Below are 15,512 nucleotides of genomic sequence, written 5' to 3'. Positions count from 1 at the left end.
GTACACCAATCTATGAATGGTCTTTGAGATGGGAGGGGGCTATCCCCATGAACTTGCTTTGCATAAAAGACAGACAATCTCCTTCATATCACATGCATGTCGCCACAGAGACCTGTCTCTTCCTTGATAGGAGGGCGAAGGCAAGCGAGGTTGGGCGTGGACACGGAGAAACCTTCAGTTGATGTGGTTTCGGGAGGAAGAGGCTGAAGGCTGTCAGCTGGTCCATCCAGTAGGTTGAGTCTATGGGTTCAGCAGGACAATCCACCCTCTACCTCCTCCCTCCCTCCCTCCTCCCTTCCTTCCTTTCTTCTGCACCCTAGCGCACGCCTGTACACAAGGCCATCGAAACAAACAAGTACACCTTGCGACACCTTCGCGCTGCCATAAAACACTTAATGTCAGCTGAGTCACCAGAGCTCAGGGCCGACCGGATGGTCTGGTCGTCTTTACAACGCCATATCATTATGCTTAAGTAGGTGCTCTTGTGTTTTCCCATTATCATTATATTAGGTTTTAAAGTCATGACGGCTTAATGGTTGACCTGCTCTGAGGGACTCACTAAAAACCACATGGGTGAATCCGGATTACATCAGAGGTTTCATTACTCGGAGGAACTTCAGACATGGACCACAAGGAAAAAAATAATATAATGTAAAACGTGATAACCGTATTTATTCAAGATGTATAAAGCATGAAGAAGCTACATGTAATATTATATATATTTTTTAATATAGACATATTTATAAAAATAGAAATGATCTTCCTTTAAACTAGATGCACTAAGTGAACCAAAAAGGCAGTCTAACGCTCCAGTAATTAACATTACTGTGAAGTAATGGTTAAGATAAAGATCTCAAACTATATGAAACCCAGAGTGCTTTTACAAACCCGCAATCAGTTTTAATGGCATCCACACGTTACAGCATGGAAGACTCACACACACTTCAGGTAAGATTAATATTAATTATTAATATTTCCCATCTGCTTTAAGCAAAACCGAACAACGAAATTACACATCTAAAATACGTAGATGCATTCATAGCCAGATCTTATATCTCTATGCACTTAATATGAAAAATAACTAGAATGAAATCATGAATAATTTATTCTTGTTTGTGGGGGGTTGTTGTTCAACTATGTGCTAAGGAGGAAGCTGTGCACTCCAGATCTGAGATCCAGGTTCCTCACAGAAAGAAAAATATATATATAACAGCGGTCAGTTCTTTGGAGACAGGCTTTGCCCTGAACTGCTCGGAGCAAGGACTGGTAGGTCGTAAAGTGCTTGGTGAGTAAGGAAAGAAGGAACAGACTGAAGGAGGGTGTCAGAGAGAAGTCCCATGGTAGGATATATAGAAAAATCGACCAGGATCCCAAACCCGGACCTCTCTCCCCCAACATCAGAACCTCCTGTGGTTGTGGGTGCGGCCGTTCACCGAAAACAGGGTCTGTTTGTGATTGGTCGAGGCCTTGCCTTGATCCCTGATCTGTATCCCAGACACAGGGTGGAGGAGGAGGAGGAGAAAGAGCAGAGGGAAAAAACAGGGGATGTCATCGAAAGCGGGTGAATGGATTAATGAATTAATATGATTGGAGGCTGTCGTGGTTTCCCAGTAAGTCCTCATACTTACTGCCGCCTTGTTGAGCGCCAATGGCCCCCTGGGATCTGCCTCTTCCTGCTCCTCAATGCCTGCACAGCAGGGGATGCAGGTTGATCCGTCAGTTTTAATGAAAGCACATTTAATTTCATCCATACTGCATAGTTTATGAACATTAATAAGCAGCGCCATTTGCTGTCATTATTTGTCAATTACATCTAACGATTTTCAAGCTCAATTATTTCGAGACTGTTATTGAACATTCTGTGTGCCCTAGGGGTCTCCCTGGTTGGGACACCCTGATACAGGATGCATTGGGAAGGGTAGTGCCTCGGCCGAAAGGTACCGGGTTCGATTTCCCCCGGCACCGCAGCTTAGAGGTCGAGTTATGGTTTGACGTCGACGCAACGTTAGGGGGTTTAGCGACCCATCACGTCCTGACGGACCCGCCTTGCGTCCACCGCGAGGGCCCGACGTGCGCCTCCAAAAAACTGCAACCTTGCGTCAAGGCGACGCAGCAGGCTGGGATTGGTCCGCTAAACCCAACGCAAACCCGACGCAGAACCAAAACAGGTTCACGACTGCGTCGAAGCAACTTTGCGTTGGGTAAATGTCCAAGCATAACTCTACCTTAACCCATAGTTATGCTTAAGTGCTTAGCTGCTCCTTCAAGATAAACGTTTGAATGCTGAAAAGTCCAGAGTAACAGACTCTGGACTTTATCCAGAGTCTGTTACTCTGGATAAAGTCACCTGCTCCATGACTAAAGTAGGAATAAAAGTGAGCTCGTGTTGCCGAGTGTCTTACAGTGGAGCTGGAGGTTAAGTCGGTCCAAGGACTGCAGGATCCTCTGCTCCTCCAGAGAGAGGGTCGTCGGGGCCTGGGCTGGGGTCCTATGGGGGGCCCCTCCTGGGAGTGGTGGTCTCCATGTTTGGGTGGTTGCCGTGGAGCCCGCGACCTTGGCGTGATGTTGTTCTGTTGTGTGAGGTTCAGCACCTGGCAGCAGAGATAACAAGAGTAGAACGAAATGCATTGAAAAACACTATGAGGGCTTCCCAAACTGTGAACCGCCAAATCTGTGGTGGTTCTATTGGCCCAAGACCCACCAAACATCGTCATTGCCAATGCAAAACAGGGGAGATGATTAGCTATTCTCATATTGCTCATTGCTTTTCCGTCTTCCAGCATGCTAATGATCCAAGGAAACAGACAAGACATAAAGGCATGGCATATTGTTGGCATCTCTTGCCCTCCCGACCATCCAATCTACCGTAACTGTGGTCCTTCTCGGAGTTCCTTTCCTCTCTGGGTTTTTGGGGAGTTTATCCTTAAGAGAGCTCAGGGTTCGGGGTTGTCATATACTAATATCTGTACTATTTATTGCAGTGTTTTAACTTCATGTACTGCTTCCCTTCTTGGTCAAGTCTCTCTTGTAAAAGAGATTTTTAACCTCACCGTTAAAATATGGGCAAAAAATATATATTTTGGTGATATTTCAAATGAATAGATAATGTGACCCTTGGAAGCCCTTTGAGAGCGTAATCATGATGAAGGAGCTGTACAAATGAATCAGACCTTAAATTGACAGTGTTCACTCAAGAAAGACGACCTCATTCCACGGTTCAGTGGAAGGACAAAGGATGAGGAACGATGTGCAATTTGTTGACGTAATGCAACACTATCATCTATCGTACCAGCATATCGTCCTGTTGACTGGATGAAGGTGACATCTAGTTAACTCTGACCTCTCTTCCGCACGTTATCACCTTGACAGATAGTGCTGGAGCTGCGTTCACAGATGGGTATGCAGGGTGGATACTAAGCAGTGTCTTGCCTTTGGGTTAGTTAGCATTCCTTAGTCACTAGTAGTGTGATGGATAATTAGGATTGGTTCAGCTTTTTGATGTGCGTGTGTGTGTGTGTGTTTGTGTGCGTGTGTGTGTGTTATGTCTCAGGGTGTGCGAACGCTTCACAGACATTACACATTATACCTTCATCTGTAGGCCAGACATCCCGGTTATAGAGGAAGGACGCGGTCAGCTCCTTGGACGGTTTCAAGGACTGAAAGATTCAAATGAAAATAAATGAATAAAATCCCACGAGGAAGACCGAGGCAGGATATCACTCACACTCACACACAACCCCCCTCCCCCCCCCGTTCTCTCTCTCAAACACACGACCTCACTAGCTCTTTCTTTTTCTTTATCTCCCTTCCTCTCTCATACACACACACAAGCACGCACACACTTGGAAAGACACAGGCATATATACTCGCATGACGCATAACACGTTCAAGCCTTACACTCTCTTTCTTACACACACACACACACACACACACCCACACACACACACACACACACACACAGTCAGATAACTGGTGACTCATGGGCAGAATACAGGTGCCTCTAGTCAATCCGGACGGCCAGGTCTTGCAGCAGCAGCAGCAGCAGCTGCAGCAGCTGTATCTGTTCTGCATCTCCTGCAGACTGCTGCAGCACCAGGCAGAGAGAGAGAGAGAGAGAGAGAGAGAGAGAGAGAGAGAGAGAGAGAGAGACAGGGAGAGAGTGAGAGACAGAGAGACAGAGAGAGAGAGAGAGAGAGACAGCCCCAGAAACCCATTCGACGAGTTCCAACACACCCTGTTTTGTTCTGTGAAAGGGAAGAGCTGCTGCTGTTGCCGGCCACGCATGGCTGCAGGGCGCCACGCGAGCGTGCACGTACCTGCGAGGGAGGAGAAGGAGGAGGAGGTGGAGGAAGCCGTCTGTTCCCCACGCCAGGGGCCTGTCTGCCTGGCCTCACCGCTGCCTGCCTGGGCCCCAGTGCTGGTGCTCCTCCAGAGGGCTCCAGGTTCTGCTGCCTCACCTGGTTTCTGGCCGCTACACCACCAGAGACAATGTTTACAGCAGGGTTTCAATGTGTGATATCCAAGCATTTGATATATATATATATATATATATATATATATATATATATATATATATATATATATATAGTAGCTATATTGTTGTGTATAACATGCATGTTTTTCAATGTTTCATATTGTATTTAGTGTCTTCCCAGTTTATCGCTAAAATTGTGATTAAATCTCTATTTTTAGGATTGTTTTTCTGTCTTGAGCAGAGCAATTGTTACGGAAACCATTTATTTCCCTGGGGATTCCTGAAGCACTCAAGTAACAACAAGAACAACAGCTGAAGATGGATGTGATGTGTGATCCATTTGTGAGCAGATGTGTAGGTGTGAGCTACTGCCTGAGTCCTGCTATTGGGAGGGTCAGGACGGTCTAGTGCTGGTGGCTAGGGTGCTCCTCTCCCCTAAAGGTCCTGGCTTCGACCTCCCAACATCCTCTTAGGTGTAGATAAGCAGTATAGCCAATAACAGGGCTACACTTTCACTCCCTCTGGATACAATCTCAACTAGAACATGTTCATCTTTGTATTTGTTTTTCTAATCACTACTATCAAGTTCCGGGGAAGGAAACAAACCAGTTACTGTGAATAGATTTAGGTAATGCTTCCTCGTGATAATAATGAGGTGGAGACATCGCTGGAAATCATTTTCAGAAATCAGTGTTGGCTCTGACCTCCAGCTGAAAAACCACTTAAACATCGCAGGCTGAATACTTAATGTAACTTTATTTCAGCATATATATTTGACCTAAATATGCTGCTAAAAATATTCGCCATTATGGTGCTTGTCAGAGGGCTTAGCTCAGCCCTACGAACTACACGCTCCATTCCAAAGACTAGATGTCAAAAGCCTTCAATCTAAATCACCTCGGTTTTGGATCGATTATTTTGAAAGCAACAAAAAATATAGCAAAATGTATATATAGGTTGTCCGCCTAGCAGACCTACATTACCCTCCTTGGTGGCCAAGGCACTGCGCACCCCGTGCCAGAGCATGGAGATCTCCTCGTCCGTGGGGGTGCAGTGTAAACCCAGCCCCCTCTCCGGGGCCCCTGCGGCCCTCCTCGCAGAGCCGCCCCTTGGCTCCTGCTGGAGGTTTTGTGGGGGCGGGCCCTCGGCGAAGGAGAACCTATAGGAGGGCAGGAGGGGCGTGACCAGGATGTCCCCTTCCACTCGGATCAAGACGTGTGTGTGAGGGGAGAACCTGAGCTCGCCGACGTCGCCGTTCCTGCCAGGGCCCCTGGGGGCCTGGTCCCCGATGGGGGGCGCGGGCTTAAAGGTCCGCTCCGCACCGTTGGGGGTCCTGCCGGGGCCCCGCGCCGCCGCGGCCTCCTCGGCCCTGGACGGCGGGCGTGGCACCAGCACCCTCCCCGGGGCCCGCCCGCCCCGGCCGGCCTCCGCGGCCGACTGGGGCCGCATCAGCGAGCCCTTCCTGACCCGCCGCGAAGCGGGAGCCAATGGGGCCCTGCTGCCGGGGCGGTCCCTCCTGGGAGCCCGGGGGCCGGCCGGCCGCGAGGGGGGGTTTTGTCCCCGCGGGGCCCCCCTGACCTCCGGCACGCCGGCCTGCGCCCCTACATCGGCCCACGCCAGCCTGGTGAGATCAGCCTCTGAGGCTGAGGAGGGGCCTGAGACGACCGCAGTGCAGGGGCCCTTCTGGACGTCTGGGGGCCTGGTGTAGAACCCGCCGTGGCCCTGGAGAGCGGGAGTGTCCGTGGTCTGTTCCTGTCTCCACGTGGCAGTGGTGGTGGTGGTGTTGTCGTAGTTCTGATGCAATCGGTCCGCCTCGTCCAACCAGCGGATCTTCTTCCTCACCGCCTGAGCAGCCACGCCCTCTTGGGTCCTGCACCTCCCCCTCGCCAGCTCCATGCTGTCCCGGATCGACTTTGCCACTTGTTTGGCAAAAACCAGCTTCCCCAGGCCGCCCGAGGGGCCTCGGGGGGGCGGGGCGTACTTGGACTGCTTCTTGAGGATCCCTTTGACAAACCGAACCTGGTGCACCGTGTTAGGGTCCGCTTGGAACGAGATCCCAGCAGTGTTAGCCGTGTTAGCGTTGTTAGCGCTGTTCATGCTGTTAGCGTTGTTAGTGGTGTCGGCGGTGTTAGCACTGTTAGCGCTGTTGACATTGTTAGCGGTGTTAGCGGTGTTAATGGTGTTGGCGGCGCCGGCCGGGGCTCCCTGGTGTCTGGACATGTCCAGCAGGAGTTGGGATGAGCTCTCCTGCTGCAGGGTCCGGGTGTCCTTGAAGCTCTCCGCCCTGGTCCAGTCGTTGGAGAATGTATTTAGGTTGGTAATGAGGTCCTGAAGTGAGCTATTCTCCTCGAGCACGCAGCTGCCATTGCCGTTAAATATTTGTCGGCTGGCTGCGTGAGACTTCCTGTCGTCGTTGGGTGCACAGATCGGCTCGCGCGACGCCTCCTGTGACTTTGTGAGCTTTTTGGCGGGAAAAAAGAGATCTGTTGCTAAGGGAGGTTTGGACGCGGTGTCGCGGTCGCCGTGGGGACCGAGATCAGACCGTTCCTCCCATTCTAAAAAGTAACTATCGGGCATCCAGTCGTCGTCGGCGTTGTTGGTGGTTACCGTGGTGACGTTGTCCTCGCTACGCTGGGTCTCCGCGGCGGCGATGGTTTCGCACAGCGATAACAGGGCGCAACGTCCAGGAGAGGCCGTGGCCTCTCTATTGTTAGAGGACCCTTCCTGTACGCCAACGTAGGAGCGGCTGTTCTCTGCCCTGTAGAGCGTCTCACCAGACCTGCTGCTGTGAAGCGGGCTGCCGCCATTTTGGATTGGTTGTACGGCTGCCTGACCTCTCTTGGGGTTTAGCGAGAAGGAGGAAGGGGAGGCCTTCCACGGTTCCTGATTCTGGACCGACGGGGATGGGCGGTCGAGGTCCTCGTTCTCCAGGCTGTCCAGACTCGACAGACTACCGGAGCAGTTGGTGTCGTGCAGACGTTCCTGAAACACAACAATAATTCAGTAGATAATAGGATAAATTCTGATATTTACAAGAGGAGGAATAATTCGATCAGCAATCAAATCATTAATACAACAAATAAGACGATACGTTTTACGATAAATGAATGATGATGAAGATGATGAAGCACAAGATTTATAGGGGCAATAATTCACACTCAAATCGTAAAATTGTAAAACGATCTACGATTTTCCAGGCAAGCAAAGCGGAAATCTTTGCTATCGCCAACTCTGTGATAAAAATGACTAAGCTCCAATTAGATATTCTATAAATGTAATATATATATAATATATACTATAGGACTGTCATATATATATCACCTATATAATGTAAAATTGCATGTGCCATGTCTTAAAAACATAATTGTGTGTCTCTGAGAGAGTGCTCACTGTCTCTCTTATAAACACACAGACACAAGAACACAGACACACACACAGAAAGGGAAGATAGACAGATGGAAAAAGAGAGAGCGAGAAATAGAGAGTGGGAGAGAGAAAGAAAGATAGATGGAAAGAGTGAGTAAATAGAGATAGAAAGAAAAAAGTGAAGGGAGAGATAGTGGAGAGAGGGAAAGACAGAGAGAGAGACAGAGAGACAGAGAGAGAGAGAGAGAGAGAGCGAGAGAGAGAGAGAGCGAGAGAGAGAGCGAGAGAGAGAAAGAGAAAGAGAGAGAAATAGAGGGAGAAAGAGAGAGAGAAAGAGAGAAGCTAAAGCGAGCCAGTGATAATGGTCTCTCTCTCTATAAGGGGGTCTTGTTTGCTCTGGTGAGACTCAGGCAGATCCTGACAGGCCAGTTCAAGGCTGGGACTACAGAAGACCTCCCTCCAGCGCCTTATTAAAACACACATCATTAAAATGTTCCACTGCTTCACGTATTTATGATATATGTGCAGATAGGCGGCAGCTCTGCACTCTGAACTCTTACCACGGGCACTGGGGTGTTGAGCAGAGTAGTCTAATGACAGACAGACACCCATGTGTTACGGACCGACGTGTCTGTTGCTCTGGATGTAACGATGGTTAAAACGACAAAGGGAGAGATAAAGAACGATAGAAGGAAAGTGAAAGGGGGAGGGAGGGAGAGAGAGAGAGAGAGAGACAGAGAGAGAGAGAGAGAGAGAGAGAGAGAGAGAGAGAGAGAGAGAGAGACGGATAGAGCGCTGTTGGCTGTTATAGTATATCTATGCTAGCGCTTTGTTCTGGCGCCCCCTGCTGGCCAACATGTATAACTGTAATTTAGGTCAGCATAAAAGGAAAGACAATTCATTACACTTGTATTTATATTTACTGTCGATCTGGTCCTTCAGATGTATTAATATGTATTTTTAAGTTGTATACATATTTATTTCTTGTTACTGTAAATCCGATTGACAACATTGAAAAAAGGGAATAAATTAACAAAATAATACCTTTACACAAATTTGTACAATTGAAAGCAGGGCAGGTCAGATGAACCCTTCTATCTATTACGGACATCCCATCAACGTAGTAATGTAGGCTGAAACTTACCGCTGGGCTGATACCCCCCTGCTCCTCCCCCTGCTCCTCCTTGGCCTCTGGCCGGGGCTGGTGGAGGAGGTGCTGGTGGCTCTTGAGGAGGTGCATGCTGGGCTCCAGGAGCAGCTTGCTGTAGGCCTCCACAGCGGAGAGCCCTCGTTGGGAGCGCGAGGTCGTCCCAGCGGTGGGCTTCAGGGAGGGGGTGTAGCTCCTGGGGCAGAACAGGACATCCAGATCCATGTTCAAGTTACCTGCTCCTACCACTTCATTTAATATATTTGATTATTATCATCATTTTTGTTCAATATTATTTTATATATATATTATTGTCGATTTTTCTTCAAGAGATGGGCGATCGATTATAGGGCAAAGGGGAATGGTCATGTTGATCTTTCACATAAACATTTACAGAATGATTAAAATATATCTTGTATCTAACTATCTCCATAAAGCATGTGAAGTCTCTGTGTGACTCTCACAGAGGAGCACAATGCAAAGTGCTGACACATTTTAAATATAATAGAAGCACGTCAGCATAACCACCTCCAAGTGAAACATAAGACACCACATGGTAGCGAGCCCCAGCCAGGCAAACTAACTTCACACACTTTTCTACAAGGGAAAAATAGGTTATTGAGAGTTGTATTCATTACGTAGACTAATATATGCAGGTCTCTTCTATGTCTGTATGTCTGTGTGTTTGTCCCTCTGTATGTCACCTGTTGCTGGCCACCGGGGCGGACTGACAGCCGAAGGAGCTGCTGCTGTACTGGATCTGATGCAGAGCTTCCTCCATGTTTGGCCCCGTCCTCCACAGACCTGAAACACCATAGCAACACGTCGGCTCATTGACTCCCTCCTGGACTTCTCTGTTATAGCACTTGGGTTGGGATTTGCATGTCTAAACACAAGTTACAACATTTTGCTTTGTTGGGATGCAACTCCTAGTATGCAATTTACTTCTACTACTACTGGTGGTGGTTAGTGAGGTTCCCTCTTCACTGTAAAGCGTCTAGAAATTCAATCCATTGTTATTATTATTACTACTACTAATAGTAATTAATATCTACAAAAGAAACAACCATTTTTTCTGATTCCTATAGCTTCTCTGCGTTCCAATCAAGATGTTTTTATTTGTATTTCATGCAGCTGTTTTTTTTTAACTCCAATACTGATGTTATGTCACTTGAGGTGGACCCTGGAGAACGGCTGTCTCTCAGTTTCACTCCCCTGCCTAGCCCTTGCTTCCAATCAGGGCCAAGCCTCCAATGTGACACCAACTTTATGCACCAGGGACTCGAACCGGCGACCCGAGAGATTGGAAGACGGCAAACGCTCCCAACCACTAAACCAAATGACTTCAGCGGTTTTGGTGGCGGTGAGAACATTTTCAAGGCATTCGGGAAGAGGTTTGTTTAAATAATAATAATAAGGAATTGCATTGCTATAGCCCTCAGTAAGACACCCACATTGCTTTACATAATAAGTGTCGGGGGAGAGGTGGTGCCTCATCCTTGCACCCACCTAGGTGACGCTCCGCTGCCGGTCTGCGTCAGAGCGCTCACCGCTCACAGGAGAGCTGAGGAGTGATACAGGTAACTGGAGACCACAGGAGGATTAGGTGGCCGTGTTGGGACAAGAGCCAGGTTGAGGAATTTGGCCAGGAAAGTGTGGTTAGCACCCAATAATCCATGGGAACTTTAGTGACCACAGGAAGTCAGGCCTCCTCCGACATTAACTGAATGTTTACCCTGGAACACCTTTCACTATAACGCTACACTGACCCAGGAGGGAGGGAGGGACGGACCCAGGGTGAGGTGTGACTGACCCAGGGGGGAGGTAGGACCTAGGGGGGAGAAGGACTGACTGAGGGGGGAGTAGGACTGACTCAGGGGGGAGGTAGGACCTAGGGGGAAGTAGGACTGACCCAGGGGGGAGGTAGGACCTAGGGGGAAGTAGGACTGACTGAGGGGGGAGTAGGACTGACAATGAGGGGGAGGTAGGACCTAGGGGGGAGCAACACTGACCAAGGGGGAGGTAGGTCCTCCTCTGGGACGGGGGCAGGTGGGCCCTCTGGAACCTCTCGGTGGCCTCCTGCACCTTATGATGTCGCTGCTGCAAGATGGCGTCCCTGAGACGCTCCTCCTGCAGCCGCCACTGCTTCTGCCTCTCCTCCAACGCCCTGGGACAGAGAGAGAGAGAGAGAGAGAGAGAGAGAGAGAGAGAGAGAGAGAGAAAGAGAGAGAGAGAGAGAGAGAAAGAGACAGACACAGAGAGAGTGGAAGGAGAGATGATTACAATGTTCTTTGCAAAATTGCTTTTTTCCTCCTATTTCCACACTTCACAGAAGAAACAAATCTTTTTTTTGTGCATATGGCATTATTTATTAGTAATATTCTTTGATTGCTTTCATAAGACATGGTCAACAAGTGACTATTTTTAACTGCAAATATAACAAATATAATTTTACCAATATCAAGGCTTAGTTATATTATCACTATTTATATGCTATTGACTTGCTGTACAAACGTAGATGTTTGTCCTCCTTGCCAAAAAACCTTTTAACTGAACGTAACTGGAGAGTTAGATGGAGAGAGACATAGAAAGAGAGAGATAAGACGGGGTGATGGATATGAAGTGATGAGCGTTATTAGGGGTGAGTTAAGGGACTAAAGGCCTAGAAGCGAGTGCTAGGCCAGAAATCCGAGTCCAATCCTTCAGGTGTAGTATCAACCGGAGCATTAATAACTTACAGCATTCACTTAGATAAGCAGCTGCCGCATATTTTCACTTCGGCCTAGAGCATGGGAACATCTTTAGCACATTTTCACTTCATTCAAGTTTAAATCTTTAGCCTATATTTTCACTTAATACAAGTTACCACCTTTAGCATCTTTTTTCACCGACAACAGGTTAGCATCATTAGCATATTGCTTTCAATCGCCTACCAAAGCCAATATCGATTTCGGATATTCAACAGCCAAAGTAAATATTGATATTAAATAGCTGACAGGATTATAGGCTACATATTAACCAAAAAAATACCATTATGGCAAAGCAAATCACCTTATGCATTACACTTTTTTCAAAAATAAAATCGATTGATTTATTAAATAAATATAAAGGACTAGGCCTTTATCCTCCTCATCATTATACTTTTTTTTAATAACAATTATCATTATGCCAGACTCATCCCATATAGAGTGAAACCTACTTTCTGCGTCGATTGGTTTCATGGGAGAATCTGCGGGCTCTGGCTCGACACAACTTCTGCTCCTCCTGCAGGAGCAGCTTCTCGTCCTCCGGGCCCCCATCGGCCCCTAGCCTTGCGTTACTGCCAGCACATCGTTAAGGAGCCCCACGGTTTTACACACATCCCCAACTACACACAAACACTCACAACAACAACAACACCAACAGCAACAGAAACCACCACAACTCGTTCATGAAGCGGATACGAGTGGTAGAAGAAGTTGTCCTTCAGAACTTGCATGACAGGAGAGCAGAGGCCTTTGTTTTGTTGTTAAAAAATAAAAATAAAGAAGATCCGGCGTCCTCCACCGGAGCGGCGGAGACGAGCGGTGGGCCTGCTGGCGCCTGCGGCGTCCCTCACATAAGCGGTGGACGCAGGGAATACCTGCAGATCGGCGTTGGAAGCGTCATTGAGTCTATTGGATCGTGCAAGGCACACGAAAAATGTCACTAAATGGACATTGTGTCACTTCTCCGAGTCGCTGTCACCTCTGTTCGTCCCGCCCCGCCATGATGATGGCAACAGAGGACGCGCTTCCTTGGCAACGCGAGCGGCGCGCTGAAGGTGCGCTGCCGCCTCGCAACCGGTAGGCGGCGCGGATTTCACACAATGAGGATCCTAGACGGGGTAGCTGCCAGATAAATTAGCCACCGCTACGTTATTATTAGCCTGAACGACCGGACGGTTTCCCCAAAGACGAACGGCAAACAGCAAAATTCATTTGGACGATACATCTTTTCTAATATCGCCTAACGTGGGCCCATTGATCAGTGTTTCATTCCAAGTGAGCGGCGGTGCGTTTGGAACAAGGTTAAGCGGATTTAGGACATTCATTCATTTTCATTATTGTCCATAAATAGACGAGACGGGGATTTACCTGTCTCTCCCGTCTATTTTCAGACGAGCTTTCTAATGTCAGGTGGAAGTACTGTCGCACATCTGGGGCGGCAGAGATCCCGCAGTGGTGGACCGAACTTCTCTCTTCCTCTCCTCAGACCGACGGCAGGACAGGGGCTGTGCAGTGTGCACACTGGTACCTGAACACCGCTGCGATGGAGCACAATGCTCTGCTGCTGTTGCGCTCGACGGATGCTGCTTGGATGTGCGTAACGATGATGGTCCTGCATAGTTTTGGAGAGTGACATTACTGAAGAATCACACGCACGCACACACACACACACACACACACACACACACACACACACTCACACGCACACACAAACACACACACTTGCCGACCAAGCGTCCGGTGCGGATCGAGCAAGAAATTGTCTTTGAGGTGAGTGAATCAAGAATATTAATATTGTATGTTTGATTGTAACAATGGATTAGGTAAAACGTTAAACCTATTTGTATATATAAGCGTGATATATTATGCTGGTTTCAAATGGATTAATAAGAAAACAGGGTTAGAATAACCTTTATTTTATCTCATTGAGATCATCTTATCTATTTTACAGGGAGTACTGAAACAATACATATAGGACCATCGAACACTTCACCAGGAAAATTATAGGGATTAAGATACATCAATCAAAACACAGATTATTTAAAGTTTCAGATCTGCTGTAGCTCATTCCAGGGATAAGGTGCATACTATAACCATTATAACCACCAGTTTTCCCTGGTTCTGTTTTTGTCTGAGGTCATCCAGTCATTGGATTGAGTGTTATGTGAATTCAAATTGGGTTTAGGCTGTTTGATTTTGGCAATTTAAATAATGATCCTAATATAAAATCACAGACATGCATATTTGTTCTAGATGCAAGGGACGACCATTCAACTTTGTAATATAGCTCACAGCAGTGGGGGTAGAATCGTAATAGATCTGATTTGGATTGGAATACCACGTGGTCTAAACAACAATACGGTTCTACTCAAATGGCAAGAGTGGAAAAACATGCCGAACGAGTACGCTTTTAATTAGACCTGAGGTCCTGCATAATTGACCCTAAATCAATTAGTGACAGTAGAATGAGAACATGTATTATGTTCAACACGTGTGCTTGTGGTTGTGGCTTGTTGCTTGTGGTTGCTGCTCCTCCATGAAGAAACATCAATTAACAACTGGATTCATTATTTTAAATCTCAGGAGCGCTTATCCAGTAGGCTACAGCAGCATCCTTTTCACAGCCGCACAACCTCCCCAAACAGGTAATTTATGAATCTATCTGAACAATCTCAGGAATAGGTATTTTATTGTTTTGGCATTTAATATACTACCTGTGTTTTTGTCAAGGACAACAGGAAATTGTATTTTGTATTCTTTCTTTTTCCTCTTCTTTAGAAAACGAGTCTGTGACATATTGTCTCACTGTGTGGCATGACCGATAGTGGAGTACGGCTGTTTCCCGTTAATCTCTTCACCGGCCCTTATGGGATTCAATTAATTATCCACTAAGCCCCCACCGCCCTCTGTAGTTTGCTTTGCCTGCTTACGACGGGAAATCCCATAAACACAAACTATGACTGAATGTAGGGAGGTTTTTTATCGTCAAACCTACACCCATGTGGGGAAAAAAGTGTGTTTGCGTGCACTAAATCATCTATTTGCTAATTGTGCGATTTCAGACCATATACCAAAAACATCTCACCGTGAAATCCTCAGATGTGACAGTTTGTGACGTTCAACCAACTGCCGCACCGGGGGAATATTAGATTGGATTGTACGGCGTAAACAAAATCAAAGCTTTACTTGTAAAAACCACCAGAGGCTGACGGGAAACAGCAAACAGTAGGTCAGAATATGAATGACAACAGATGACGAGGACGTGGGTGGTGTGACATACACACACACACACACACACACACACACAAACAAACACTCACACGTTGAAACATACACAGACACAAAGACACACACACAAACACTGCAGGGAAGCATATGAACAAAAGCACACACACACATGGAAACATGCTGTACACACACACACACACACGGAAAGACAAACACACACACTGGGAGTGATAATTTGGCCCAACCAGCTGTCCGTTTTCTCACGTAGGGCTCTATTGTCTGATTTACCTTCACACCTGACTGGCTTGGCTCACCTTAGGAGGACGTTTCTCATTTGTTTCCTATTGGCTATTTTCCCGACAGGAGTAAGTGAGGTTGTCATCTGTTGATGTTGTTCAGAGCACAGGAAGCAGTATGCTGGACTACCCTTTATCACACAAAAAACGTTTTGATCAATAAATACGTGTGGGTGTCTATACCAATCTGGCTGTAACTTTTCGGTCCCCAGGTCGCGGTCTCCAGCTTGTGGCCCCCACTTTGCGCCCCCCCC

The 15,512-nt window shown here is 47.4% G+C and overlaps 1 protein-coding gene across 1 annotated transcript; it reads right to left on the bottom strand.

Annotated features, from left to right (window-relative positions):
* Positions 1-1,143: 1,143 nt before the first annotated feature.
* cep126 (centrosomal protein 126) lies at positions 1,144-12,465 on the bottom strand (the record flags this gene model as incomplete). The annotated part of the gene is made up of 11 exons (XM_079731393.1): positions 1,144-1,484; positions 1,629-1,687; positions 2,403-2,591; positions 3,587-3,656; positions 4,317-4,471; positions 5,458-7,456; positions 8,985-9,183; positions 9,692-9,791; positions 11,000-11,154; positions 12,187-12,306; positions 12,431-12,465. The coding sequence occupies 11 exons, from the start codon at positions 12,463-12,465 to the stop codon at positions 1,398-1,400; spliced, it is 3,168 nt and encodes a 1,055-aa protein (XP_079587519.1). The 3' UTR covers positions 1,144-1,397.
* Between the last annotated feature and the right edge of the window lie 3,047 nt (positions 12,466-15,512).

The sequence above is a fragment of the Pollachius pollachius genome (assembly GCF_949987615.1).
Source record: "Pollachius pollachius genome assembly, chromosome: 3".
Classification (NCBI taxonomy): Eukaryota; Metazoa; Chordata; class Actinopteri; order Gadiformes; family Gadidae; genus Pollachius; species Pollachius pollachius.
This window is presented reverse-complemented; position numbering and strand designations above follow the sequence as displayed.